The following is a 26,472-nucleotide window of genomic DNA, read 5'->3' on the forward strand; positions in this document are numbered from 1 at the left end:
CTCCGGAATCCGATGCGCACGATTTCGCGCAGCCTTGGGAGACTTAGGGACTTGGCGCCGGGCCCGGGAGCCTTCCAGCGCCAGATTGAATGGGGAAAGCAAAGCCACGGAGGAGGCCAAGGTCTGGAAAGGAGATCTGGGGAGGCGGCAGGAAAATCTGGGGAGGAAGGGCATGTTGGGATGGTCCTTCCTTTGGCTGGGTCCCTTGCCGTCCCGTGTGTGTGTGTGGGATGTTATCTGCTTTTAGGTTTATGTCGCAGAGGAAAAACCAGTATTTTTGAAGTACCGTATATACTCGAGTATAAGCTGACCCGAATATAAGCCGAGGCACCTCATTTTACCACAAAAAACTGGGATAACTTATTGACTCAAGTATAAGCCAAGGGTCAATTTCAAAATAAAAACCGATATCAATAAAATTTCATTAATCCAGGCATCAGTAGGTTAAATGTTTTTGAATATTTACCGTATTTCAAAAAAAGCAATAAACTAGCTCTATAAGTGGGCCCCTGGTGGTGGCGCAGTGTGTTAAAGCTCCGGGCTGTGGCGCAGGCTGGAGAGCAAGCCAGCTGCAAACAGCTGCAATGAATCACTCTGACCAGGAGGTCATGAGTTCGAGGCCCGCTCGGAGCCTATGTTTGTCTTGTCTTTGTTCTATGTTAAAAGGCATTGAATGTTTGCCTATATGTGTAATGTGATCCGCCCTGAGTCCCCTTCGGGGTGAGAAGGGCGGAATATAAATGCTATAAATAAATAAATAAAGCGCTGAGCTGCTGAACTTGCAGACCGAAAGGTCCCAGGTTCAAATCCAGGGAGCGGAATGAGCACCTGCTGTTAGCCCCAGCTCCTGCCAACCTAGCAGTTCGAAAACATGCCAATGTGAGTAGATCAATAGGTACTGCTCCGGCAGGAAGGTAACAGCGCTCCATGCAGTCATGCCGGCCACATGACCTTGGAGGTGTCTACGGACAACGCCGGCTCTTCGGCTTAGAAATGGAGATGAGCACCAACCCCCAGAGTTAGACATGACTGGACTTAATGTCAGGGGAAACCTTTACCTTTACCTTATAAATGGAAAAGTAGGGACAACAAAAACAATATGGTATCAACAATAACCTAATAATAATAATAATAGACATTGACAAAATTACGATCTGCCAACTGCAAAAGGCCACCCTGCTGGGATCTGTGCGCATCATCCGAAAATACATCACACAGTCCTAGGCACTTGGGAAGTGTTCGACTTGTGATTTTGTGAAACGAAATCCAGCATGTCTATCTTATTCACTGTGTCATACAATAATAATAATAATAAAAAAACTTCATTTGGATCCCACCCTATCTCCCCGTGGGGACTCAGGCCAGCTTCCAACGTAGTAACAGGCAAATATTAAATGCTTATATAAACAATGCAGAGCTAGATATGTTTGAAATTTATATTTTGTAATTTATATAGTATTTTAATAGTTTTTAACTGTTTTATGCATTGTTTGATATTGATTTTGTATGGGCATCGAATTGTTGCCATTATTGTAAGCCGCCCTGAGTCCCTTCGGGTGAGAAGGGCGAGATATAAATGTGAGAAATAATAATAATAATAGATATAGATCTATAAGTATAGATACTAATTTCACATATGCATTTCCCTCAAAATGTTTGCAAATCCCCCCCCTCTCTCTCTCTGTGCATTTCCCCTACAATATTTGCAAGCCGTAGAGTCTCACTTATCCAACATAAACGGGCCGGCAGATTGTTGGATAAGCGAATATGTTGGATAATAAGGAGGGACCAAGGAAAAGTCTATTAAACATTAAATTAGATTATGATCGTGTTATACAACAAATTTGACAGAAAAAGTAGTTCAATACGCAGTAATGCTATGTAGTAATTACTGTATTTACGAATTTAGCACCAAAATATCACAATGTATTGAAAACATTGACTACAAAAATGCCTTGGATAATCCAGAACGTTGGATAAGAGAGGGTTGGATAAGTGAGACTCTACTGTATATATATTCATATCTATCTAGACATGTCTATATATATTTGTGTGTTCATTTCCCCCCTGTAATATTTGCAAGCCCTGTATATAGGTAGGTAAGAATATATTCATATCTATCCAGACATCTCTCTTTATATAGATAATTATATCTATATAGGATTTGCAGAGACTTGCAAACATATGAGGGTAAATTCATATATAAAAATAATGTATATGTATGGCTACAGTTACACAGGTACATGGATTTATATGTATAAAGGATTTGCAAAGACCTGCAAACATATGGGGGGGGGAATTCATATATAAAATTAATGTATATAGATAGATACAAATATAGAGGTACATAGAGATTGCAAAAGCTTGCAAGGTGTTAATGCCTATATATCTGTAGGAGAGTTTAACAAATATTTCAGGGGAAAGTGCTTTCATAAGATTAATGAATATATATTTTTCTTCTTCCTGACTTGCAAGGGTGTCTTTCTCTTTTCAAAACATTCCCTTGATTAAGAGCGAGGGAGGCTTTGCAAAAGAAAACACACTGATAAGGGAGGAGAAGAGAGGAATATATCACATATTGCAAGCAATAGCCTTCAGGCTCAGTTGCCAGCCTTGGCCCGATTATAAGCCGGGGAAGGCTTTTTCAGCTCATAAAAAGTCTGAAAAATTCGACTTATCTTCGAGTATACACGGTACTAGAGGAGCTGAATAGAATGGCACTCCCCCATATCACATAGGACCAAAAACACATCACCTGGCAAAATTTTATTTATTATTATTGGAAAACAAAAATAATAATAATAACCCCCACAACATCCCACGCAATAATCATTATTAATATTATCGTGCCACTTATATGAAAAAAAAACCACCCCAGGGCTTGCCTCGGGGCCAAGGAGCCATTTGCGGCCATTTACAATAAAATAAAATAAAATAAATCATAACTTAATTTAAATTATTATCAGCCTTCTGTGTCAGTCAATGCAGGCATGGTGGGGTCAAAGACGATTCCTGGGCCAAGCCGGGGAGTGCAACTCCCAGAATCCCAAACACATAACTAACGGAGGATTTGGGGAACCGTAGAGGCATTGTTGGATGCCTGCCATCGAGGTGGGGGAAACCTCAGGAGAGAATGCTTCTGGAACATGCCCATACAGCCTGAAAAACTCACAGCAATCTCTGAGGTTGCCTGCCATAGATGTGGGAAAAGTGTTAGGAGAGAATGCTTCTGGAACATGGCCAGACAGACTGGAAAACTCACAGCAATCTCTGAGGATGCCTGCCATAGATGTGAGCAAAGTGTTAGGAGAGAATGCTTCTGGAACATGCCCATGCAGCCTGAAAAACTCAAAGCAATCTCTGAGGATGCCTGCCATAGATGTGGGCAAAGTGGTAGGAGAGAATGCTTCTGGAACATGGCCAGACAGACTGGAAAACTCACAACAACCTATAGGTGTGGGTGAAACATCAGGAGAGAATGCTTCTGGAACATGGCCAGACAGACTGGAAAACTCAGCAACCTCTGAGGATGCGAAGTGTCAGGAGAGAATGCTTCTGGAACATGGCCAGACAGCAACCTCTGAGGATGACTCCCATAGATGGGAGTGAAACGTCAGGAGAGAATGTTTCTGGGACATGGCCAGACCGACCGGAAAACTCTCAGCAACCTCTGAGGATGCCTGCCATAGATGTGGGTGAAACGTCAGGAGAGAATGCTGCTTCTGGAACGTGGCCATGCAGCCCGGAAAATTTGCAGCAACCCAACTCTGACTAAAAGACCTCCCAAGCATCCCAAAGAAGCAACTGTTCTTGGCCTTTCAATGGGACTCCCTCAGTGCACCGTCGGACAACGCATCACGTCTTTGTGGTGTCCAAATTTCCTCGCTGGACATTATATCTTTCCCGGAATTGGCCATAACTGGAGTCCCATTGACCCCATGGCCCCGACCACTAATTCCCACTTGTATCACACATTGAACATTCCCCACATCTCTCTTTGTTTATCTAGGCTGGAGGCAAAAAAGTGAATTCAGTGTCCTGCGCATGCCATGCGCATTCCCCTTCTATCAGGCTGGAAGATTCTAAGAATTTGGGATTCTTAGTCTGTGATCAATCAAAAACCGACCCAGACACAACATTATCTGGAGCCTGGGTTGGAGGGGGAGAGGTTTGTGGTCTAGTGGCGCATTTTTGAGACTGAACAGCATTGACACCGAGTGCTTTCCGGAGACGGGATGGCAGGCCAAGACGGGGCTAATGCGAATCACTATAATTTCTCCGGTGCCTAATAATCGCTCGGCTATTTTATTTCGAAGCCAAGAGCAACCGGGACAAGGAAAGGGTTACGTCCACAAGCGAGGGAAGTGCTACGAAACTGAGGTAGACACTGCCACCGATTCAGGCATGGTTTTCTTTCTTTCCAAGAAAACGCGTGCTGAAAACATGCCACGTTTCCAGTGAGAGCCGAGGAACGTATCTTTTTTTTTTAGCACAGAGTGGAGAATAAATAAACACAACAATAAATACAAAATACAGGAATGGACGGGGATCCAGAACCAATGGATCGTCGGTCCCGGTTCAAATACGAGCGGCGTTCATTAAAGATCTCCCCGGACTCTGTTCATCGCAGGACGCCGAAACTGCACGTGTGTCATGATATAAGTCTCAATAGGTGACGTGCAAATTGACAACTTGGAACGGAGCACGGTCTCGATTTTACGAGTGCCGAAGTGGGGTGAGGTTTGGGAATGGACCCAGTGGGAGTTCCTTGACTTGAAAGAAGATGTTCGTTCGATGACATGAAAGAGGTTGATGGTGATGAGTCAAGAACTGGTGTCGTCCATTCCAATGTGGTCAGACAATGTGGTCCAATTCCAGGGATGCTATTGATGGACACACCATCCAGCAAGTGGAGGAACGTCGTCGCGTACATAACCCTTCTCCACCTCGCCCAAAATGTCAACATGAGTGTGGGGTCCGTGGAAAAAACCACCCAAGACCATCTTCACATGCTGGCTGGGTCCCCCGGGTGCTCACACTTTCCCAGAAGCAGGAACGAGTTGAATGCTCTCCAGCTCTATTGACAACGTGCCATGGAAACTAGGAGGACTTTTTCATTTTCATAGACCAAAGTGGGCACTGCAGCGATCCAGGGGGGCGGTGATGGCACCTATTACGACACGGGGGCGGGGCCAGGGGAGGGGCGTGGCTTCTTCCCAAGAGCCTGAGACAGGGCTGAGCATCTAGCCGCCTGTTAGGGGGCGGTGCTAGAGGAGTGGGCGTGGCTTCTTCCCAAGAGCTCGAGACAGGGCTGAGCATCTATACCTCTCCTGAGACGCTTGTTGGGACACAAAGGACGGAGCTAGGGAAAGGGGTGGGGCCTCCTTCCAAGAGCCCGAGACAGGGCTGAGCCTCTATACTTCTCCTGAGAGGCCTTTTAGGACTAAAGGGCGGGGCTGGGGGCGGGGCTTCTTCCCAAGAGCCTGAGACAGGGCTGAGTTTCTATACTTCTCCTGAGAGGCCTTTTAGGATTAAAGGACGGGGCTAGGGGTTGGGGCGTGGCCTCCTTCCAAGAGCCTGAGATAGGGCTGAGCCTCTATATCAGGGGTCCTCAAACCTATTAAGTGGAGGGCCAATTCACAGTCCCTCAGACTGCTGGGGGACCGGACTAGGATGAAATAGTCCAAAATTAAGATTGTTGTTGTTGTGTGCCTTCAAGTCATTTCAGACTTAGGTCAACCCTAAGTCTATAAAGTTTAGGTCAGAGGCCAGGTCAATGACCTTGGAGGTCCTTAGTTTGGGGACCCCTGTTCTAGACAATCTCGTAAGACCATGAGACCTCCAAAGACCATCTAGATGGTCTCATAAGACCATATGTAAGCAAAGAGACCTCCAAAGACCATCTAGATGGTCTCATAAGACCATAGGTAAGGAAAGAGATCTTCAAAGACCATCATAAGACCATATGTAAGCAAAAAGACCACCAAAGACCATCTATATGGTCCCATAAGACCACAGGTAAGGAAAGGGACCCTCAAAGGCCATCTAGATGGTTTCATATGACCATAGATAAGGAAAAGGGCACCCAAAGGCCATCTAGACAATCTCATAAAACCATAGGTAAGGAAAGGGACCCTCAAAGGCCATCTAGATGATCTCATCAGGCCATCAGAAGACCATAGATAAGGAAAGGGACCCTGAAAGACCATCTAGATGGTTTCATAAGGCCATAGATAAGGAATAGGGCCCCCAAAGGCCATCTAGACAATTTCATAAAACCATAGGTAAGGAAAGGGACCCTCAAAGGCCATCTCATAGGACCATAGGTAAGGAAAGAGACCTCCAAAGACCAGGTAGACTTACGACAACCCTAAGTCTAAAGTTTAGGACAGGGGCCAGGTCAATGACCCGCGGGCCTTAGTTTGGGGACCCCTGCTCTATACCTCTCCTGAGAGGCCTTTTAGGACTAAAGGGTGGAGCTAGGGGTGGGGGCGGGGCCTCTTTGCAAGAGCCTCTGTATTCCTCCCCTGCGGCACTTGTTAGAACACGGGGCGGGGTATAGAGGTTCAGCCCCGTCAGGCACTTGAGAAGAGGCCCCGCCCCCTCTATCCCCGCCCCCTTTGTCCTGGTAGGCGCCGCAGGACAGGGATAGAAGCTCAGCCCTGCCTCAGAGCTTGTAACTCCGCCCATTTGTGGCCCCACCCACCTCCCCTCGCAGCCCTGCATCTTGGACTGGGGGAGAGGCTCAGCCCCGCCCTCTTGAGCAGGAGCCACGCCCACCCCTTTAAACCACACCTCTCTTTCCAGGCGGCGCTGAGTCATATTTTTTCTGGAAAGGCCAAATAAGTTGGGAACCACTGTCATAGACTCATCCCAAAATTGAGTCCATCATGATGATCTTGAGACTCAAGTCCAGTCAATACAATGGAAGCATTTGTCCTGGTAGGCACATCAAGACAGGGATAGAAGCTCAGCCCTGCCTCAGAGCTCGTAACTCCGCCCATTTGTGGCTCCTCCCACCTCCAAAGAAAGCACATGCCCAACTCTCGGTCACGTTGACAGTATTTTGTGACCGGCATGGAGTCGTACGGATGGATTTTCTAACCAAGGGTGCCACGATCACTGGGGCAGACGATGCTTCACTGCTGTGGATGTTTCGGGAGGGAGGACATCAAAACAAGAGACACGTGGCGTGCTCGCCAAAGGTGTCCGCCCGCCTTCTGCAAGGCAATGCACCCGCTCACAACGCACATGTTGCTCCTCTGGCTTGGAAATTATCCCGCATGCCGCTTATTATTCACCTGACGAACCTCGCACCATCGAAATACTGCCACCTCTGTCCAACAAGGAAGCATTTCTCAGATGATGAGACTCTGATTTCCGAAGCTTTTGGAACAACCTGCCGACTTCTACGAGCGAAGAGGTCTCAACAGTGGCTTACAAAGCTGGGAGGAAGAAGGACTCAGGACTGGGCCAAGCTGCTTTGGTTTCAGGCCATTGGAAGTGGCTCGGGGGAGATCTTGAACAAACGCCCTCGTAGATGGGACTCTCCACTCTTCATCCTCCATTCCTTTGGTTCTTCCATTCCCAAAACTCGGAACCAGAGGCTTTCCTTCTCACTAGGATCCAATATGGAGTCTGGCTCATCACCTATAAGGCCTAGAATACCCTAAAAGTAGCTGTTGGAAGGTAAACATGGTCAACGCTGGTTAGTGCTTGGATAGGAGACCAACAACGAACTTCAGAAGCACAACCACCTCTCTATCCTTTGCTTCAACACTTATGAAGTTAATGGGGTCAGGTAGTTGGCGCATGGCGCAAGAGAGACAGAAAGGGTTGGCCATATAAGCAACTTAAATTGCTCATTCCTTCCCCGTAATACTCCCTCGCTCTCCGTTCAGGAAAGATCCTGAGGCACCGAGAGCAGGTCTTGAGTAGAGACCTCCAATGGTATCCATTTGTTAGCAATTCTAATGTCTTTCGAGTTCCTCGCAGAGGTAAGGGTCTCCATACCGAATCGTAGTATTAGGACAACGTCCCTATTTGTGGCCTCGCCGGCTCCGTAGGACCTCCAAGATGCGGGCCTTCTGTTTCAGCCACTGGTCCGAGAGTCTCTTGGGAGCCTTGGGGACGAAAAAGGTGTACTTGAGCCGCGGGGTCTTCTGGTCCGTGACCACCAAGGCCTGCAGCGTCAGGGGCTCCTTCAGTGGCCCCCGGCCCACGATGGTCTCCACGGCCTTGGTGGCCCCGCTGTAGCGCAGGACCGACCCGCTGTGCAGGTGGACGTCCTGCTCGGAGGGTGCCAGGACGTAGTTGCCATTGAGAGCGTAAGAGTGGTCCCGGCGGCGGAGGGCCAGGTAGATCCCGTCGCTTGCTGAGGAGGAGCCGCTGCTCTGGCGGATCAGGATGTGGGTCGCACCCACGGGGATGGTGACCACGTCATTGTAGCCATACCTGGCGGACAAAAAGACAGCATATTGCTTAGGAACAAACTGGTAGCAAAGGCCTCATCGCACACTTAACCCCCATAACTCGCTTTACGTCCTAGTGTGGTTTGGAGGGAACGGACCACGGATAATGGGATTTGCAGTACTTTCAATAGCTTGGGCTTTTGCAGAGCACTGTTACTCTAACCCAGTGATTCCCAAAGTGGGGGCTACCACCCCCTGGGAGGCACTGCAGAGATCCAGGGTTGCAGTGATGGCATCTATTAGGACACGGGGCGGGGCCTCTTCCCAAGTGCCGGAGACAAGGCTGAGCACCTGAGGCGTCTGTGACAACACACAGGGGGTGGAGCTAGAGGAGTGGGCGTGGCCTCTTTCCAAGAGCCCAAGACAGGGCTGAGCCTCTATACCTTTCCTGAGGCGCTTGTTGGGACGCAGAGGGTGGAGCTAGGGAAGGGGGCGGGGCCTCCTTCCAAGAGCCTGAGACAGGGCTGAGCCTCTATACCTCTCCTGGGAGGCCTTTTAGGACTAAAGGGCGGGGCTAGGGATGAGGGCGGGGCCTTTTTCCCAAGAGCGTGAGACAGGGCTGAGCCTCTATACCTCTCCTGAGAGGCCTTTTAGGACGAAAGGGCGGGGCTAGGGATGAGGGCGGGGCGTTTTTCCCAAGAGCGCGAGACAGGGCTGAGCCTCTATACCTCTCCTGAGAGGCCTTTTAGGATGAAAGGGCGGGGCTAGGGATGAGGGCGGGGCCTTTTTCCCAAGAGCGTGAGACAGGGCAGAGCCTCTATACCTCTCCTGAGAGGCCTTTTAGGACGAAAGGGCGGGGCTAGCGATGAGGGCGGGGCCTTTTTCCCAAGAGCCCGAGACAGGGCTGAGCATCTATACCTCTCCTGAGGTGCTTGTTGGGACACAGAGGGTGGAGCTAGGGAAGGGGGCGGGGCCTCCTTCCAAGAGCCTGAGACAGGGCTGAGCCTCTATACCTCTCTTGAGAGGCCTTTTGGGACTAAAGCGCGGGACTGGGGGCTGGCCCTCTTCCCAAGAGCATGAGACAGGGCTGAGCCTCTATACCTCCCCTGAGGCGCTTGTTAGAACACGGGGGGCGGGGTATAGAGGTTCAGCCCCGTCAGGCACTTAGGAAGAGGCCCCGCCCGCTCCTCTAGCCCCGCCCCCTGTATCCTGGCAGGCACCGCAGGACAGGGATAGAAGCTCAGCCCTGCCTCAGAGCTTGTAACTCCGCCCATCCCAGTCCTGGCCCCACACACCTCCCCCTCCCAACCCTGCATTTTGGACTAGGGGAGAGGCTCAGCCCCGCCCGCTTGAGCAGGAGCCACGCCTATCCTCTAAGCCACGCCCCCTTTCCAGGGGGTGCTGAGTCATATTTTTTCTGGAAAGGGGGCGGCAGGCCAAATAAGTTTGGGAACCAGTGTTCTAGACTAAACAGAATACAGGGAAACAATGCCTTTCTCAAATAACCCGGGCACCGCTGGGTCCCCAAACTAGTCTGCAACTGGCATGTGTTTGGCTGTTGCGTGAACACCATCAGCAAATGTCAATACTTTGTGCTGCAAATGATGTAGTGCCACAAGCACAAACAACACTCACTGAGGTTTGGTGAAGGAGCCGTAGATCTTGGCACATGCCGAGTTGTCTCCCCCGCAGACCATGCATTTATCAAACTTCTTTTTGGAGCCAATGACGCGGTCACAGCCGGCGTGGATGCAGCGTCCCTGGACGCAGACAGAGCTCGATTCGGAAGAGCAGGGCGTTCCGTCGGCAACCTAGAACAAAGGGAGAGGAAGGTGAGTTTTCCATCTCAAGGATTTTGTATATCTTGGAAGCGTCTTTCCTCCACCACGGACACCCCAGTGTTATAGCAAGCGCCATGAACATGTCCAAGAGTCTTGCCAATGTCCTCCACAAACACCATCCTGTCCACCACCCAAGTGAGGCCTTTCTGGCGGGGACAATTTCATCCTAGATTTCATGTATTTCCTCTACCACAGACACCCCAGTGTTATAGCGAGCGCCATGAACATGTCCAAGAGTCTTGCCAATGTCCTCCACAAACACCATCCTGCCCACCACCCAAGTGAGGCCTTTCTGATGGGACAATTTCACCCTAGATTTCATATATTTCCTCCACCACAGACATCCCAGTTATAGATAGCACCGTAAACATGTCTAAGAGCCCTGCCGGTGTCCTCCAAACAAACCATCTTGCCCACCACCCAAGTCAAGGCTTTCCTACGGGGACAATTTCATCCTAGATTTCATGTTTTTCCTCCACCATAGACATCCCAGTTATAGAGAGCAGATTGGGGGGGAAGAAACACTGTGCATATAACATTTTACAAAATTCTGAATTACTGTATATACTCGAGTATAAGCCTAGTTTTTCAGCCCTTTTTTTAAGACTGTAAAAGCCCCCTTCAACTTCTACTCGGCTGAGGGTCCTGGTTGGCTTATATTTGGGTCAGCTTATACTTGAGAATATACGGGACATTTATTATTTTTCACTATTGTTGCTACTACAGCAGAGTCTCACTTATCCAACATTCGCTTATCCAAGGTTCTGGATTATCCAAGCCATTTTTGTAGTCAATGTTTTCAATAAATCGTGATATTTTGGTGCTAAATTAGTAAATACAGTAATTACTACATAGCATTACTGCCTATTGAACATATTCGCTTATCCAACGTTCTGCCGGCCTGTTTATGTTGGATAAGTGAGACTCTACTGTATTACATTTATTTTACTCTATTATTATTATTATTATTATTATTATTATTATTATTATTATTATTATTATTATTAATACATTCATTATTTCACTCTGATATTATTATTATTATTGTATTTATTATTTTATTAATTATTACATGTACTATTTTTCTGTATTTATTATTATTATTATTATTACTATTACATGTATTATTTCGCTCTATTATTATTAAAAGGATACATAAGCACATTTACATTGAAGAAGATGAGAATAATGATTTGATCAGAGTTGAACAGTCATATCTTAAATTACAGTTTGCTGTAAAGATTCAAAAACATTTAACCTACTGATGCCTCAATTCATGTAATTTTATTGGTATCTATTTTTATTGCTGAAATTTACCACTCTCGGCTTATACTGGAGTCAATGTTTTCCCAGTTTTTTTGTGTTAAAATTAGGTGCCTCAGCTTATATTCGGGTCGGCTTATTCTCAAGTATATATGGTATCTATTAAGTACTGTCATAGTAATGCTTGCCTTTGGTTCGAGGACATAGTAATAGCCCAGCGCATGGGATTGGCAGGTCAGCTTGCATTGGTCGCATTGAGCCACACCACTGTAGCGAGGCACCCAGTCCATTGGGGCTGGATAGTCCTTGAACATGTCTGTCCGGTGGTTGTAGGCCGCGCATTGCTGCTCTCGATAGGTCAAGGCTGGAAGGACGAAGGAGATAATTTTTCTATTTAGGTCAGTGATTCCCAAAGTGGGCACTACCGCCCCCTGGTGGGCACTGCAGTGATCCAGGGGGGCGGTGATGGCACCTATTAGGAGATGGGGCGGGACCAGGGGAGGGGCGGGGCCGCTTCCCAAGTGACAGGGCTGAGCCCCTGAGGTGCCTGTTAGGACACAGGGGGTGGAGCTAGAGGAGTGGGCGTGGCTTCTCCCCAAGAGCCTGAGACAGGGCTGAGCCTCTATATGTCTCCTGGGAGACCTTTTAGGATTAAAAGGCTGGGCTAGGGGTGGGGGCGGGGCCTCTTCCAAAGAGCACAAGACAGGGCTGAGCCTCTATATCTCTCCTGAGAGGCCTTTTAGGATTAAAGGGCAGGGCTAGGGGTGGGGGCGGGGCCTCTTCCAAAGAGCAAAAGACAGGGCTGAGCCTCTATATCTCTCCTGAGAGGCCTTTTAGGATTAAAGGGCAGGGCTAGGGGTGGGGGCGGGGCCTCTTCCAAAGAGCACAAGACAGGGCTGAGCCTCTATATCTCTCCTGAGAGGCCTTTTAGGATTAAAGGGCGGGGCTAGGGGTGGGGGCGGGGCCTCTTCCAAAGAGCACAAGACAGGGCTGAGCCTCTATATATCTCCTGAGAGGCCTTTTAGGATTAAAGGGCGGGGCTAGGGGTGGGGACGGGGCCTCTTCCAAAGAGCACAAGACAGGGCTGAGCCTCTATATATCTCCTGAAAGGCCTTTTAGGATTAAAGGGCAGGGCTAGGGGTGGGGGCGGGGCCTCTTCCAAAGAGCAAAAGACAGGGCTGAGCCTCTATATCTCTCCTGAGAGGCCTTTTAGGATTAAAGGGCGGGGCTAGGGGTGGGGGCGGGGCCTCTTCCAAAGAGCAAAAGACAGGGCTGAGCCTCTATATCTCTCCTGAGAGGCCTTTTAGGATTAAAGGGCAGGGCTAGGGGTGGGGGCGGGGCCTCTTCCAAAGAGCACAAGACAGGGCTGAGCCTCTATATCTCTCCTGAGAGGCCTTTTAGGATTAAAGGGCAGGGCTAGGGGTGGGGGCGGGGCCTCTTCCAAAGAGCACAAGACAGGGCTGAGCCTCTATATCTCTCCTGAGAGGCCTTTTAGGATTAAAGGGCAGGGCTAGGGGTGGGGGCGGGGCCTCTTCCCAAGAGTGCGAGACAGGGCTGAGCCTCTATATCTCTCCTGAGGGGCCTTTTAGGATTAAAGGGCGGGGCTAGGGGTGGGGGCGGGGCCTCTTCCCAAGAGTGCGAGACAGGGCTGAGCCTCTATATCTCTCCTGAGAGGCCTTTTAGGATTAAAGGGCGGGGCTAGGGGTGGGGCGGAGCCTCTTCCAAAGAGTGTGAGACAGGGCTGAGCCTCTATACTTCTCCTGAGAGGCCTTTTAGGATGAAAGGGCGAGGCTAGGGGTGGGGGCGGGGCCACTTCAAAAGAGTGTGAGACAGGGCTGAGCCTCTATATCTCTCCTGAGAGGCCTTTTAGGATTAAAGGGCAGGGTTAGGGGTGGGGCGGGGCCTCTTCCAAAGAGTGCAAGACAGGGCTGAGCCTCTATACTTCTCCTGAGAGGCCTTTTAGGATTAAAGGGCGGGGCTAGGGGTGGGGGCGGGGCCTCTTCCAAAGAGTGTGAGACAGGGCTGAGCCTCTATACCTCTCCTGAGAGGCCTTTTAGGACTAAAGGGCGGAGCTAGGGGAGGGGGCGGGGCCTCTTCCAAAGTGTGCGAGACAGAACACGGGGGCGGGGTATAGAGGTTCAGCCCCGTCAGGCACTTGGGAAGAGGCCCCACCTCTAGCCCCTCCCCCTGTTTCCTGGCAGGCGCCGCAGGACAAGAATAGAAGCTCAGCCCTGCCTCAGAGCTTGTAACTCCGCCTATCCTAGTCCTGGCTGCCCATTTGTGGCCCCGCCCACCTCCCCCTCGCAGCCCTGCATCTTGGACTAGGAGAGGCTCAGCCCCGCCCTCTTGAGCAGGAGCCATGCCCACCCCTCTAAGCCACGCCCCCTTTCCAGGAGGCGCTGAGTAATATTTTTTCTGGAAAGGGGGTGGCAGGCCAAATAAGTTTGGGAACCACTGACTTAGGTGGTCTCTCTTTTCCAATGGTTTGAACCCATACTGTCATTGTGTCCCGTTCGCTCACCGTTCCCATCGGGGCAATCCTGGACGTGGCAGGAGCGGTACTGGGTGCGCTTCCCCTCGCAGTATTTGCCCCCGTTGCGCGGGACGGGCTTGTTGCATTCCCGGGTGGAGTATTGCACGCCCCCTCCGCAGGTGCGCGAGCAGGCGCCCCATGGACCCCAGCGGCCCCAGCCTCCATGTGTTGGGATCTGCAGGACAAGAGCAGGAATCATAGTTTAGCGTGGTATACCCGCTGTTCCCTGTGGCGACTTGCCACTTCATCACATTTACTAAATTCCACTGCCTTGTGTTGCATGGGATAGCCGGGAGAGAATGATTATTATTGCTATTACAGTAGAGTCTCACTTATCCAAGCTAAACGGGCTGGCAGAAGCTTGGATAAACGAATATCTTGGATAATAAGGAGAGATTAAGGAAAAGCCTATTAAACATCAAATTAGGTTATGATTTTACAAATTAAGCACCAAAACATCATGTTATACAACAAATTTGACAGAAAAAGTAGTTCAATACACAGTAATGTTATGTAGTAATTACTGTGTTTACGAATTTAGCACCAAAATATCACGATATATTGAAAACATGGACTACAAAAATGGCTTGGATTATCCAGAGGCTTTGATAAGCGAGTCTTGGATAAGTGAGACTCTACTGTATTATTATTATTATTATTATTATTATTATTATTATGCCATGTCTCCATACTGTGCAGCCCTGGGAATCGTAGTTTCCCAAGGTCCCTACTCCTTCTCTGGGTGCATCTGGAGAATAAATGCAGTTGGGACCCATCTTAAATGCTATTAGTAGTAGTAGTAGTAGTAGTAGTATTCTGCCACTCAAGCCAGTATTCGAGCCAGTATTCTGGCTTGGATAATCCAGAGGCTTGGATAAGTGAGACTCTACTGTATTATTATTATTATTATTATTATTATTATTATTATTATTATTATTCCACATCTCCATACTGTGCAGCCCTGGGAGTCGTAGTTTCCCAAGGTCCATACCCTTCTCTGGGTGCATCTGGAGAATAAATGCAGTCGGGACCCATCTTAAATGCTATTATTATTATTATTATTATTATTATTATTATTATTATTATTATTATTATGCCATTTCTCCATATTGTGCAGTCCTGGGAGTCATAGTTTCCCAAGGTCCATACCCTTCTCTGGGTGCATCTGCACTGGAGAACAAATACAGTAGAGACCCATTTTAAGTGCCATTATTATTACTATTACTATTATTACTGTTGTTGTTGTTGTTGTTGTTGTTATTATTATGTCATGTCTCCATAGTGTGCAGCCCTGGGAGTCTTAGTTTCCCAAGGTCCTTATCCTTCTCTTGGTGCATTTACAGTATGGAATGAATGCTCTTTTACCCCACTTTAAATGCCATGGCTATGTGAAATGGAGTCGTCCTGGGAGTTATAGTTTCCCAAGGTCCACAAACCTTGGAGAGTTTGCTACCACGCCACTCACATTGTATGCCTTCAGCTCAACTTTGCTGATGCATTGGCCGCTCATGCAGCTCTTGCCTTCCCCGCAAGGCGTCCCATCGGCCCACGGGAAGTATTTCGTCTGGCACATGAACTGCCCGTTGATGCGGCCGGTGCACCAGAGCGAGGCGCAGGGCAGCTGCATGTTGGGACAGTGGCGCGAGTCGGGCCCAAAGCTCAGCTGGCACTGCTGGTCCACGTCGTAGCTGCTCCCGGGGAAGACCGCGGGCAGGCTCAGGGGTTCGTGGGGCTTGTCCAAAAGGCAGGAACCTACAGAGAAAGAAGGAAGGAAAGAGGGGACCGGGGTCAGGGGGGTGGGAGGGGGGAATTAGTGTCTTCCAAGGGAACAAATCTCCCAACTGCTCCGGCCAAGAGACCCAGCCGGACAAAAAAGAGAACATTCCCAACTTGGCAGAGCTGGCCCAAGGTAATTCTCAAGTGTAGGCGAACTGAATTTTGCTGTCCCCCCCCCCCCCCAAACCAATCACTGAAAAATAAAAGTGTTGGATAAGTGAAAATGTTGGCTAATAAAGAGGGATTAAGAAAAAGCCTAAATAAAGAACAATACTCTGAAAACAGGGGAAATCCAGACAGGAAACAATCAGGGGCAGCTAACATCTCCCAACCAAGGATGCCCCCAGGGAGGAAGCAGCCAGAGTCTCGGAGGAGCAGACACAAGGGGCCTTTTGCTTCTTTTCTTTGAGGCCGACGCTTCTTCCAGGATGAGCCCCCCACCCCAGCCCTCCTCAGATTGAGAAACACCGCAAGGTAAGCAGGGCTGGCCTTGGAAAGACCTCCTTTGCCACCTGGAGCCTTTGCAACCTCATTCCCACCGGCATCTATGGGAATCTGGCAATGCAACTCTATCTCAGGCAGGGCCGGCCCAAGGTAATTTTCAAGTGTAGGCGAACTGAATTTTGGCGTCCCCCCTCCCAAACCAATCACTGAAAAATAAAAGTGTTGGATAAGTAAAAATGATGGATAATAAGGGGGGGGGGGATTAAGGAAAGGCCTAAATGAAGAACAACACTCTGAAAACGGGAAATCCAGACAGGAAACAATCGGGCAGCTAACACCTCCCAACCAAGGATGCCCCCAGGGAGGCTTTGAATCTGCAAGGCCATTAAATGCTAATCAAGCTGGCCAATTGCAACATTCACACTAGCCTCAAACAGACGAGCTCTTTCTCTCACCCTGGACTTTCCACAGATATATAAACCCCACTTGCCTAGCTTCCAGTAGACCTCAGAACCTCTGAGGATGCCTGTCATAGATGTGGGTGAAACGTCAGGAGAGAATGCTTCTGGAACATGGCCAGGCAGCCTTGAGGGTGAAGGCCTGGGCGGAGGCCACGCTTAGGCGGAGTTGCTTCAACAGCGCCCCCCAGAGGATGGCGCCTCAGGCAACCGCCTAGCTCACCTAATGGTTGAACCACCCCTGTTCCCAACCTTACCGTGGCCGTTGTCTAGGAAGTCCGTGATGAATCGCCCGCTGCAGGGCGACCACATCTCGTTGGGGTCCACGGGGGTCATGACCGAAGCCATCATGTGGCGAGACTTGCTCTGCTGGTTCAGCTCCCGGCAGTGCTTGTCGTCGTCGTGGAGCATGTTAAAGACGTGCCCTAGAAAGGGAAGAAGGGGAGGCACGGGGTAGTTAGTTGACAAGCGCCACCTCTCCAAAGCTTTTTTACATCCGTTCATAGCTTTCAGTGGTCGATGTTGGACTGCGTAGGACTTCGTGTTGGCACGCCTAGAACGGTGCTGTCCACCCCAGACCCTCCCTAGATCTCTCTGTCTATAAACGAGAGGGCGCCGTGCCCATGCTTACCCATTTCGTGCGCGGCGGTGAACGCCGACTGGAGCCCGTCGTCCTCAACAATGGAGCAGCTGCGTGCCGGGTCGCACACGGTGCCAACGTCCGCCATGCCCAGCGTGCCACAGCTGGAGCGCCCACAGAGGTCCTACCAGTGAAAGAGACATGTGTTCCCACTACCCATTTCCTATTTATTCTTCTCGCGAAGTGGCTTCTGGTGGGAGAGAATGGGCCGTCTACAAAGATGTTGTCCAGGGATGAGACGTTGCCCGAATGTGTTACTGACCTGCTGCATGTCATGGGAAGCTAGAGCTGACAGACAGGAGCTCACCCAACTTGAGAACATACTGCAAGTTGCTTCTGAGGTGAGACAGTAACACATCCGGTCAATGTCCCCTGGGCAATGTCTCTGTAGACGGCCAATTCTCTCACACCAGTATGTTTTCAAGTTGGGTGAGCTTCCATCTGTCAGCTCTAGCTTCCCAGCAGGATGGTAACACATCCGGGCAACGTCCCCTGGGCAATGTCTCTGTAGACAGCCAATTCTCTCACACCAGGAGCCACTTGCAGTATATTCCCAGGTTGGGTGAGCTCCCATCCGTCAGTTCTAGCTTGTGAACATGAGAAAAGCCTCCCATTAGGACGATAACACATCTTGAGAAATGTCTCTGTAGACAGCCAATTCTCTCCCACCAGAAGTAATTTTCAGTAGGTTCTCAAGTCAGGTGAGCTCCTGTCTGTCAGCTCTAGCTTATGAGGAAATGAGAAAAGCCTTCCAGCAGGACGGTAACACATCTGGGCAATGTCCCCTGGGCAACGTCTCTGTAGACGGCCAATTCTCTCACACCAGGAACCACTTGCAGGATGTTATTAAGTCGGGTGAGCTCCTGTCTGTCAGCTCTAGCTTCCCAGCAGGACGGTAGCACATCCGAGCAACATCTCTGTAGATGAGCAATTTTCTCACACCAGGAGCCACTTGCAGGAGGTTCTCAAGTCATGATAAAAAGTGATCTAAGCAAGGTGAGCATAACTAGCTCCTTACCCGCCGGGTGAAGAGGATGGCCGTGTCGAAATGCTCGGGGTCCTTGTCGCTGGCTTTGTTGAGGCCTTTCTGCCAGGCGCAGAAATTCCTGAGCGTCTCGGCGGCGTTGGACGAGACCTGCAGCCCGTCTCCGGCCTCTCCGATCACGACCATCTTGGTCACCACCAGACTGACGGGATTCCTGAGGCTGGGGTGGCGGAAGAACTTGGCCGCTGCCGCCATGATGGTCAGCAGGTAGGGCTTGAGGCCGGCCCCGTGGAAGCGCACCATCTCCTCATCCGCCACCACCAGCGTCTCCACAAAGTGCGGGATGGATGCAAAGCGCTGTAGGGGAAAGAAGAGAGGTGAATTTGTGCGACCACAAGGGAACCACAGTCCAAGACGTCTTAAGACAGTGGTTCCCAACCTTCCTAATGCCGTGACCCTTTAATCCAGTTCCTCAACCATGACATTATTATTGTTGCTACTTCACTGTTATTTTGCTATTGTTATGAATCGCACATCATAAGTATCCGATAAATATCCGAATTGTAAATATCCGATAAAGATCCGAATCGCAAATCGTAAATATCCGATAAAGATCCGAATTGCAAATCGTAAATATCCGATAAAGATCCGAATCACAAATTGTAAATATCCAAGAAAGATCCGAATTGCAAATCGTAAATATCCGATAAAGATCCGAATCGCAAATCGTAAATATCTGATAAAGATCCGAATTGCAAATCGTATATATCCGATAAAGATCCGAATTGCAAATGGTAAATATCCGATAAATATTCGAATCGCAAATCGTAAATATCTGATAAAGATCCGAATCGCAAATCGTATATATCCGATAAAGATCTGAATCGCAAATTGTGAATATCTGATAAATATCTGAATTGCAAATCGTAAATATCTGATAAATATCCGAATCGCGAATCGTAAATATCCGATAAATATCCAAATCGCAAATCGTGAATATCCGATAAATATCCAAATTGCGAATCGTAAATATCCGATAAATATCCGAATCTCAAATCGTGCATATCCGATAAATATCCAAATCACAAATCGTAAATATCCGATAAATATCCAAATCGCAAATTGTACATATCTGATATGCAGGATGTATTTTCATTCACTGGACCAAATGCAGCATAAATACCCGATATGCCCAAATTTGAATACTGGTGAGGTTAGTTTTGTCATGTGGGAGTTGTAGTTGCTGGGATTTATAGTTCACCTACAATCAAGGAACATTCTGAACTTCACCAACGATGGAATTGGGCCAAACGTGGCACACAGAACTCCAACAGAAAATACTGGATGGGTTTGGTGGCCTTTGAGCGTGAGTTTGGGAGTTGTAGTTCACCTACATCCAGAGAGCCCTGTGGACTCAAACAATGAGGGATTTGGACCAAACTTGGCACTAATACTCAATATGTCCAAATATGAACACTGGTGGAGTCTGGGGGAAAATAGACCTTGACATTTGAGAGTTGTGGTTGCTGGGATTTATAGTTCACTTACAATCAAAGTATTTTGAACTCCACCAACGATGTCTTAAGACAATTCTTCCAAATGGAGTAGTTTGTGTTGGTAGGTTTGGCTTATAAGAAGAAGTTATTTCCATCCAAAGTGTGGGATTGAAGCCAACATGCAACCAGAGCGTTACTGGTGAGGACGTGGGCCAAACGGACCCACCCATCGTAACACAAGGACACAGACCGTCTTACCTTTGCTCTTCTCGGACGCTCTTCCGCTTTGAGGGTTGGCGTGTCGTCTTGCGTCGGGGATCCCACCCCGCAAATGGGTCCGTCGGTCTTCTCCAGGACCTTCCTCCGCACCACGTGGGCCCCGGTTTCCCCTGCCATGTTGGATGGCTGCACGTGGTACTCGGCACCTTGATACTGCAACACCCCCAGTAAAGAGACCCCGTTGTAATGGATCGCGGCGATCGATTCGGGGTCCGAGTTCACCGTCCCGGTGAAGTAGGCGCCTTGCTCGAGCAGCCCGTTGACTCCGTCTCCCGACGTGCCCAAATATTGCACCATCAAGCCTTCCGTGACGAAGCTGCCGTCTTTCTCTAAATCAAGCGCGAAATCGTCGCCAAAGGCTCGGAAGCGGAATGAGAGGCGTTCGTCGGCGAGCGCAGCGCCGTCCAGGCTGTTGTCAAAGATAGAGGCATTGGTCCTTTCCGGAAACACGATTTCCTCTTGATACCTGCCGAAACGAGGCCAGTCATCCATGGCGCCGGCCAGGTTACAACACGCGGCAAGCACGAGAACAAACATGGAGTAACACATAAAAATCAAATCCAAAACTGGGAAAAAAGAGAGGGATGCGACAACAGAAGTGTAATATCTTTAGGGGAGAAAGTTCATTTTAAGTCAGGAAAACGAAATATTTGTCTCTAAAGAAAGGATGCACATCACTACTTCACATGTGCCGTTTGGGATTTGTAGACACCGAAAAGACGAGTCTGCAGTCAGTTTGATGCTTGAAATTGAAGCTCTGGTTTGCTTTTTCGGACGCTTGGACGGAACAATAAAAAATCCTCTTTCCAGAAATAAGTGGCTGGGATTTTTTTTTCCCTTCTCGTCTTCTTGCCAAGTCCTTTTTGTCTTTTTTCTCTTTTACTGTGAACTCTATTTTGCTCCGAATCTCGGTGTAACAAAATGAAATCTACGGTCTTCGGAAGCTGAGCCTTTATCACTGTTTTTTCCACCCTTTTGTGTCCAATTTCAAGAAATAGGAAACTATGTAGATATATGAAGGGCTGTTCTTCTTTCAGAGATGAAAAGTCGTAGAAAAATGAATGCAAACCCAGCAGTTTGAAGTCTGTTTAGCAACCCGCCGGGACCGTTTGTGAGCCAAGGTTGCCTATGGATCTGTGTCTCTCCGGCACGGCTCCGGTTTTAAGAGCTCTCTTTGGCTCCTGCCGATTGGCTGGACGGAGAGACACACGCAAGCCTGGAGTTGTGTGATGGGGACAAACGTATGGGCTTCCCCCTTCTCTTGTTCTCAATCTTGCAAGGAAGGAGGAGGGGCCAACATGGGAAAACGATGATTTAACTGTAAGCTTGGGATTGAACAAATGGAGGTCGCCGGCCGGACGGGTGTGCCAAATTCTGACACAGCATTTTGGGGAAGGAAACAAAAAATATATCAGCGCCTGGATGTTCTCTTTTGTCAATTCCCTTCGGCTCTTGCCGACTGTTTAGAAACGGCACAGCACTTTTCGCAACACAGACACACAGAGTTTGAGGTCATTTCCGAACATCCGCTTTCTCAACGGATTAGGTTAAGGCAGTGATGGCCAACCTATGACATGCGTGTCAGCACTGACATGCTTAGCCATTTTTGCTGACACATTGCCACATGCAGATTAATTGGATGACTATGTCTTTTGTGGCCAAATTTGGTGTGATTTGGTCCAGTGGTTTCGTTGTTTACTCCATGGGAATGATGCACATTACATATATCTATATATATAAAAGAGTGATGGCATCAGGGCAGCGGACAAAACAACAAAACTACAGGCCCCCCAACCTCGAAATCTGACAATACAACCCATCATCCACGGCTCTAGGTTGATACAACAAAAAGAAAAGAAAAATAAAGTCCTAATTAGAGGGAGAGGAATAACTGTTTTTATCCAATTGCTGCCAGTTACAAGGCTAAGTTCCACCCACTTGGTCTCCTAGCAACCTACTCAGCCCAGGGGACAGGCACAAGAGTTTGGGCACAAGGGCCATCCAGCCCAACCCTTTCTACTATGCAGCAGGACACAATCCAAGCATTCACAACACATGGACAACGTATAATACTATACAATACTACACAGGGACATAGACCTCCTCTACCCTCACCACTTTCACAGTACGCAAACAACCAAATGCATACTAAACATAAAGACAACCATACAACAGACATTCAATACCACCACTACCACAACAATTTCTCACCAACACCACCAGACAACGCCACAGCAACGTGTGGCCGGGCACAGCTAGTATATCTACATATATAAAAGAGTGATGAAATCACGGTGCCGGGCTAAACAACAAAACTAAAGACCCCCCAACCTCGAAATTTAACAACACAACCCATCATCCACGCCTCAAGATCAAGACAACAACAACAACAAAAAGAAAATTATTATGACTACAGTAGAGTCTCACTTATCCAACACTCGCTTATCCAACATTCTGGATTATCCAACGCATTTTTGTAGTCAATGTTTTCAAAAGAAATACCGAAAAGAGAAATGGCAAAATAAAGTCTTAGAAATAATGAATATGGATAAATTAACTTACTGGCTCTCTCCGAACCAAGGATTACCGAAAAAACAAACGAACTGGAACACGGTAAAAGAATATTTTAATCAACTTAAAATGGAGCTTATAATTTGAAATGACAAGAACAACAAGAAAATATTAGAGACAAAGGGGAAGAAGACGGTTTGGACTATAAATTACTAAAATACAGAAAGTCACAATACAAACACCAAGGAATAGATGGAAGTCAACCCCTCCTACATACCTTTTTTTCTTCTTCTCCTTGTTCTTACTTTCATTTTTTTTCTTCATTTTTCTTTCTTTCTTTCTCTCTACCCATATTGTTCTCCCACTTTCCATGTATTTTTTTATTTTTATCTTTAAATTTATTACTAATAAAAATTTACCAGAATGAATGTATTCAATACATTGTGATATTTTGGTGCTAAATTCATAAATACAGTAATTACTACATAGCATTACTGCATATTGAACTACTTTTTCTGTCAAATTTGTTGTCGAACATGATGTTTTGGTGCTTAATTTGTAAAATCATAACCTAATTTGATGTTTAATAGGCTTTCCTTAATGCCTCCTTATTATCCAACATATTCGCTTATCCAAGCTTCTGCCGGCCCGTTTATATTGGATAAGTGAGACTCTACTGTATATTACATTCATCATACTTATATTAACATTATTAATATAATAATTCAAGAGCTTCTGTTTTAGGCTTTGAAATGGAATTTGTGTTTACAGTAGAGTCTCGTTTATCCAACATAAATGGGCCAGCAGAATGTTGGATAAGCGAAAATGTTGGATAATAAGGAGGGATTAAGGAAAAGCCTATTAAACATCAAATTACAGTAGAGTCTCGCTTATCCAACGTAAACGGGCCGGCAGAATGTTGGATAAGCGAATATGTTGAATAATAAGGAGAGATTAAGGAAAAGACTATTACACATCAAATTAGGTTATGATTTTACAAATTAAGCACCAAAACATCCTGTTTAATAACAAATTTGTCAGAAAAAATAGTTCAATACGCAGTAATGCTGTGTAGTAATTTCTGTATTTATGAATTTAGCACCAAAATATCACGATGTATTGAAAACATTGACTACAAAAATGCATTGGATAATCCAGAACATTGGATAAGTGAGTGTTGGATAAGTGAGACTCTACTGTACATTATGTGTGTATGTGTGTGTGTGTGTGTGTGTATGTGTGTGTGTGTGTGTATGTGTGTGTGTGTGTATATATATATATATATATATGGAGAGATTATTATATCATTCTATTATTATTCTATTATTATTGTAGCATATTATCATATTATTACTATCATATTATTATTATATTATTCATTATTCATGACTACATTAAAACTAGAATAGAGAGAAATCAGCGTGGAAACTTGAAGAGGTATCATAGATTGTTGTACATGGAAATAATGGTATTAAATAGTTTTTGAGTTATTAAATACAGTTATATATTACAATTATACATTTTTGTTATTTAAACTATACATATTGCAAAATTATGGGTTTTTTTCTCAAAGTGACACACCACTCAAGTCCTGCTCGGTTTTTTGGTGAATTTTGACACACCAAGCGCAAAAGCTTGCCCATCATTGGGTTAAGGGCATGTAAGCTGAGAAGTCAATCCAAGCAGTCGTCTTCTTCTTCTGAAGCCAGTGGTTCTCAACCGTCCGAATGCCAGGCAGGAACACCATCAAAGCCCTCCCGACAGATGGCCATCCACCCTCCAAATGCCTCAGTGGTTCCCAACCTTCCTAATGCTGTGACCCCTTAATATGGTTCCTCATGTTGTGGTGAAAACACATAACATCATTTCTAGTGCACCATCACTGTCGTTTTGCTCCTGTTCTGAATCATAATGTCAATATCCAATATGCTGGATGTATTTTCATTCACTGGACCAATACCTGAAATGCCCAAATTTGAATACTGGTGGGGTTGGGGAAGGGATTGGTTTTGTCATTTGGGAGTTGTAGTTGCTGGGATTTATAGTTCACCCACAATCAAAGAGCATTCTGAACTCCACCAAGGTTGGAGTTGAAGTAAACTTGGCCCACAGAACTCCCACAACCAACAGAAAATACTGTTTGGGTTTGGTGGGCATTGATCTTGAGTTTGGGAGTTGTAGTTCACCTACATCCAGAGAGCACTGTGGATTCCAAACAACGATGGATCTGGACCAAACTTGGCACCAATACACAATATGCCCCAATGTGAACACTGGTGGAGTTTGGAGAAAATAGACCCTGACATTTGGGAGTTGCAGTTGCTGGGATTTATAGTTCACCTACAATCAAAGAGCACTCAGAACTCCACCAACAATGGATTTGGACCAAACTTGGCACACAGAACTCCCACAACCAACAGAAAATACTGTTTGGGTTTGGTGGGCATTGATCTTGAGACTGGGAGTTGTAGTTCACCTACATCCAGATTCCAAACAACGATGGATCTGGACCAAACATGGCACCAATAATCAACATGCCCCAATGTGAACACTGGTGGAGTTTGGGGAAAATAGACCTTGACATTTGGGAGTTGCAGTTGCTGGGATTTATAGTTCACCTACTATCAAAGAGCATTCTGAACTCCACCAATGATAGAATTGGTCCAAACTTCCCACACAGAACCTCCATGACCAACAGAAAATGACGTTCATGATTCTTATTCTTCCCAGAGAGTTTTGTCGTTGGCGATGGTGATAGTGACAGCAACCACGGCGACGACTTTGACATGACATCGGACTCAGTCTCTGTCTCTCAGTCTCTCAGGGTCAATGCAAGGCTGAGATTTGATGTCAGAGTCCGTACCTTTCCCAGGCTTTTCCCTTCTCCCTTCTGGGAACAAGCTGTCCTGCTTTCCGACAGCCCATGAGCTTGGGAAAGCTGGAGTTGGGCAAGCTGCATCGGGCTCAGCGAAGCAAGTCCAGAGCAGGGGTTAAGGCCTCGGAAAACATTCCGCTTTCGAAAGAGAGGACATTGGGCTGCCTTCCAGTTGGAAACATTTGCCGTCGCTTGGCACTTCGCCCCACAATAGTACTCTCTCCCGCCTGGGGAGGCTCAAGCCTGACAGTCTGTCTAGATGCCTTTTCAGCCCTCCACTCGCCTACTCATCCGCTTATCTATCTATTAGACATGTCCAAAAAATCGTTTTGAATCATATATCGGAATTATTTTGGATTGTTCTCACTTTTTGATACGCATTCCAAGACATTGTTTCACAGCACAACCAGCAATGTAATTCGAACCATTGTTGGCCCATTCTCTAATTGTCTCTTAATGTTTTGTTAATTCCCCCCCCCCCCAAATTTTTAAAAAAATATTTTAAAAAATATTTTAATTTTTTTTTCATTTCTTCAACCTACCTTGAATGGGAGCTTAGCTCAGCCTAACATGACTGCCACTCCCCGGCCAATCAGAAGCCTCCACAATGGACGCAAAGGTGGGGGCTAACGTCCTCTGCATCCACATGGAAGATTGCCATACAAGCCCGGTGTGTAGCGATTGCGCATGCGCGTCCACCATTTTAGAAACATTTAGAATCATTACGAATTTTCGGAAATAACCGAAATTTTTGGGTGAAAAAATCGGAAATACTTTCTATATCGAAGCGCCAGTGCCCCCTACTTTAGAAACGAGAATTGAAACATTTTTTTCATCGATCGGACATGCCTACTATCTATCTACCCATCCAGCTTTTGCTTCTGACTGCTTGCCTTCCTATCTACTAAAGCAGGGGTGAATAACCGTGCCATATTTCTGTCTCTATTATTATTATTATTA

At 47.2% G+C, this 26,472-nt stretch overlaps 1 protein-coding gene across 2 annotated transcripts; it reads right to left on the reverse strand.

Annotated features, from left to right (window-relative positions):
* Positions 1-4,282: 4,282 nt before the first annotated feature.
* On the reverse strand, positions 4,283-21,347 carry adamts4 (ADAM metallopeptidase with thrombospondin type 1 motif 4). Of its 2 annotated transcripts, XR_010001238.1 has the most exons (10): positions 20,106-21,347; positions 18,385-18,708; positions 17,358-17,490; positions 16,984-17,151; positions 15,514-15,800; positions 14,037-14,223; positions 11,704-11,879; positions 10,047-10,222; positions 5,891-8,454; positions 4,283-5,839 (listed from the first exon to the last, which is right to left on the reverse strand). XR_010001238.1 is itself a non-coding variant. In XM_008122965.3 (9 exons), the coding sequence occupies exons 1-9, from the start codon at positions 20,673-20,675 to the stop codon at positions 8,040-8,042; spliced, it is 2,436 nt and encodes an 811-aa protein (XP_008121172.1). In that variant the 5' UTR covers positions 20,676-21,347; the 3' UTR covers positions 4,283-8,039. The 2 variants fall into 2 exon arrangements, 1 of the variants encoding a protein (XP_008121172.1); XM_008122965.3 differs by having other exon boundaries at positions 4,283-8,454.
* Between the last annotated feature and the right edge of the window lie 5,125 nt (positions 21,348-26,472).

The sequence above is a fragment of the Anolis carolinensis genome, unplaced genomic scaffold (assembly GCF_035594765.1).
Source record: "Anolis carolinensis isolate JA03-04 unplaced genomic scaffold, rAnoCar3.1.pri scaffold_14, whole genome shotgun sequence".
In the NCBI taxonomy this organism is placed as follows: Eukaryota; Metazoa; Chordata; class Lepidosauria; order Squamata; family Dactyloidae; genus Anolis; species Anolis carolinensis.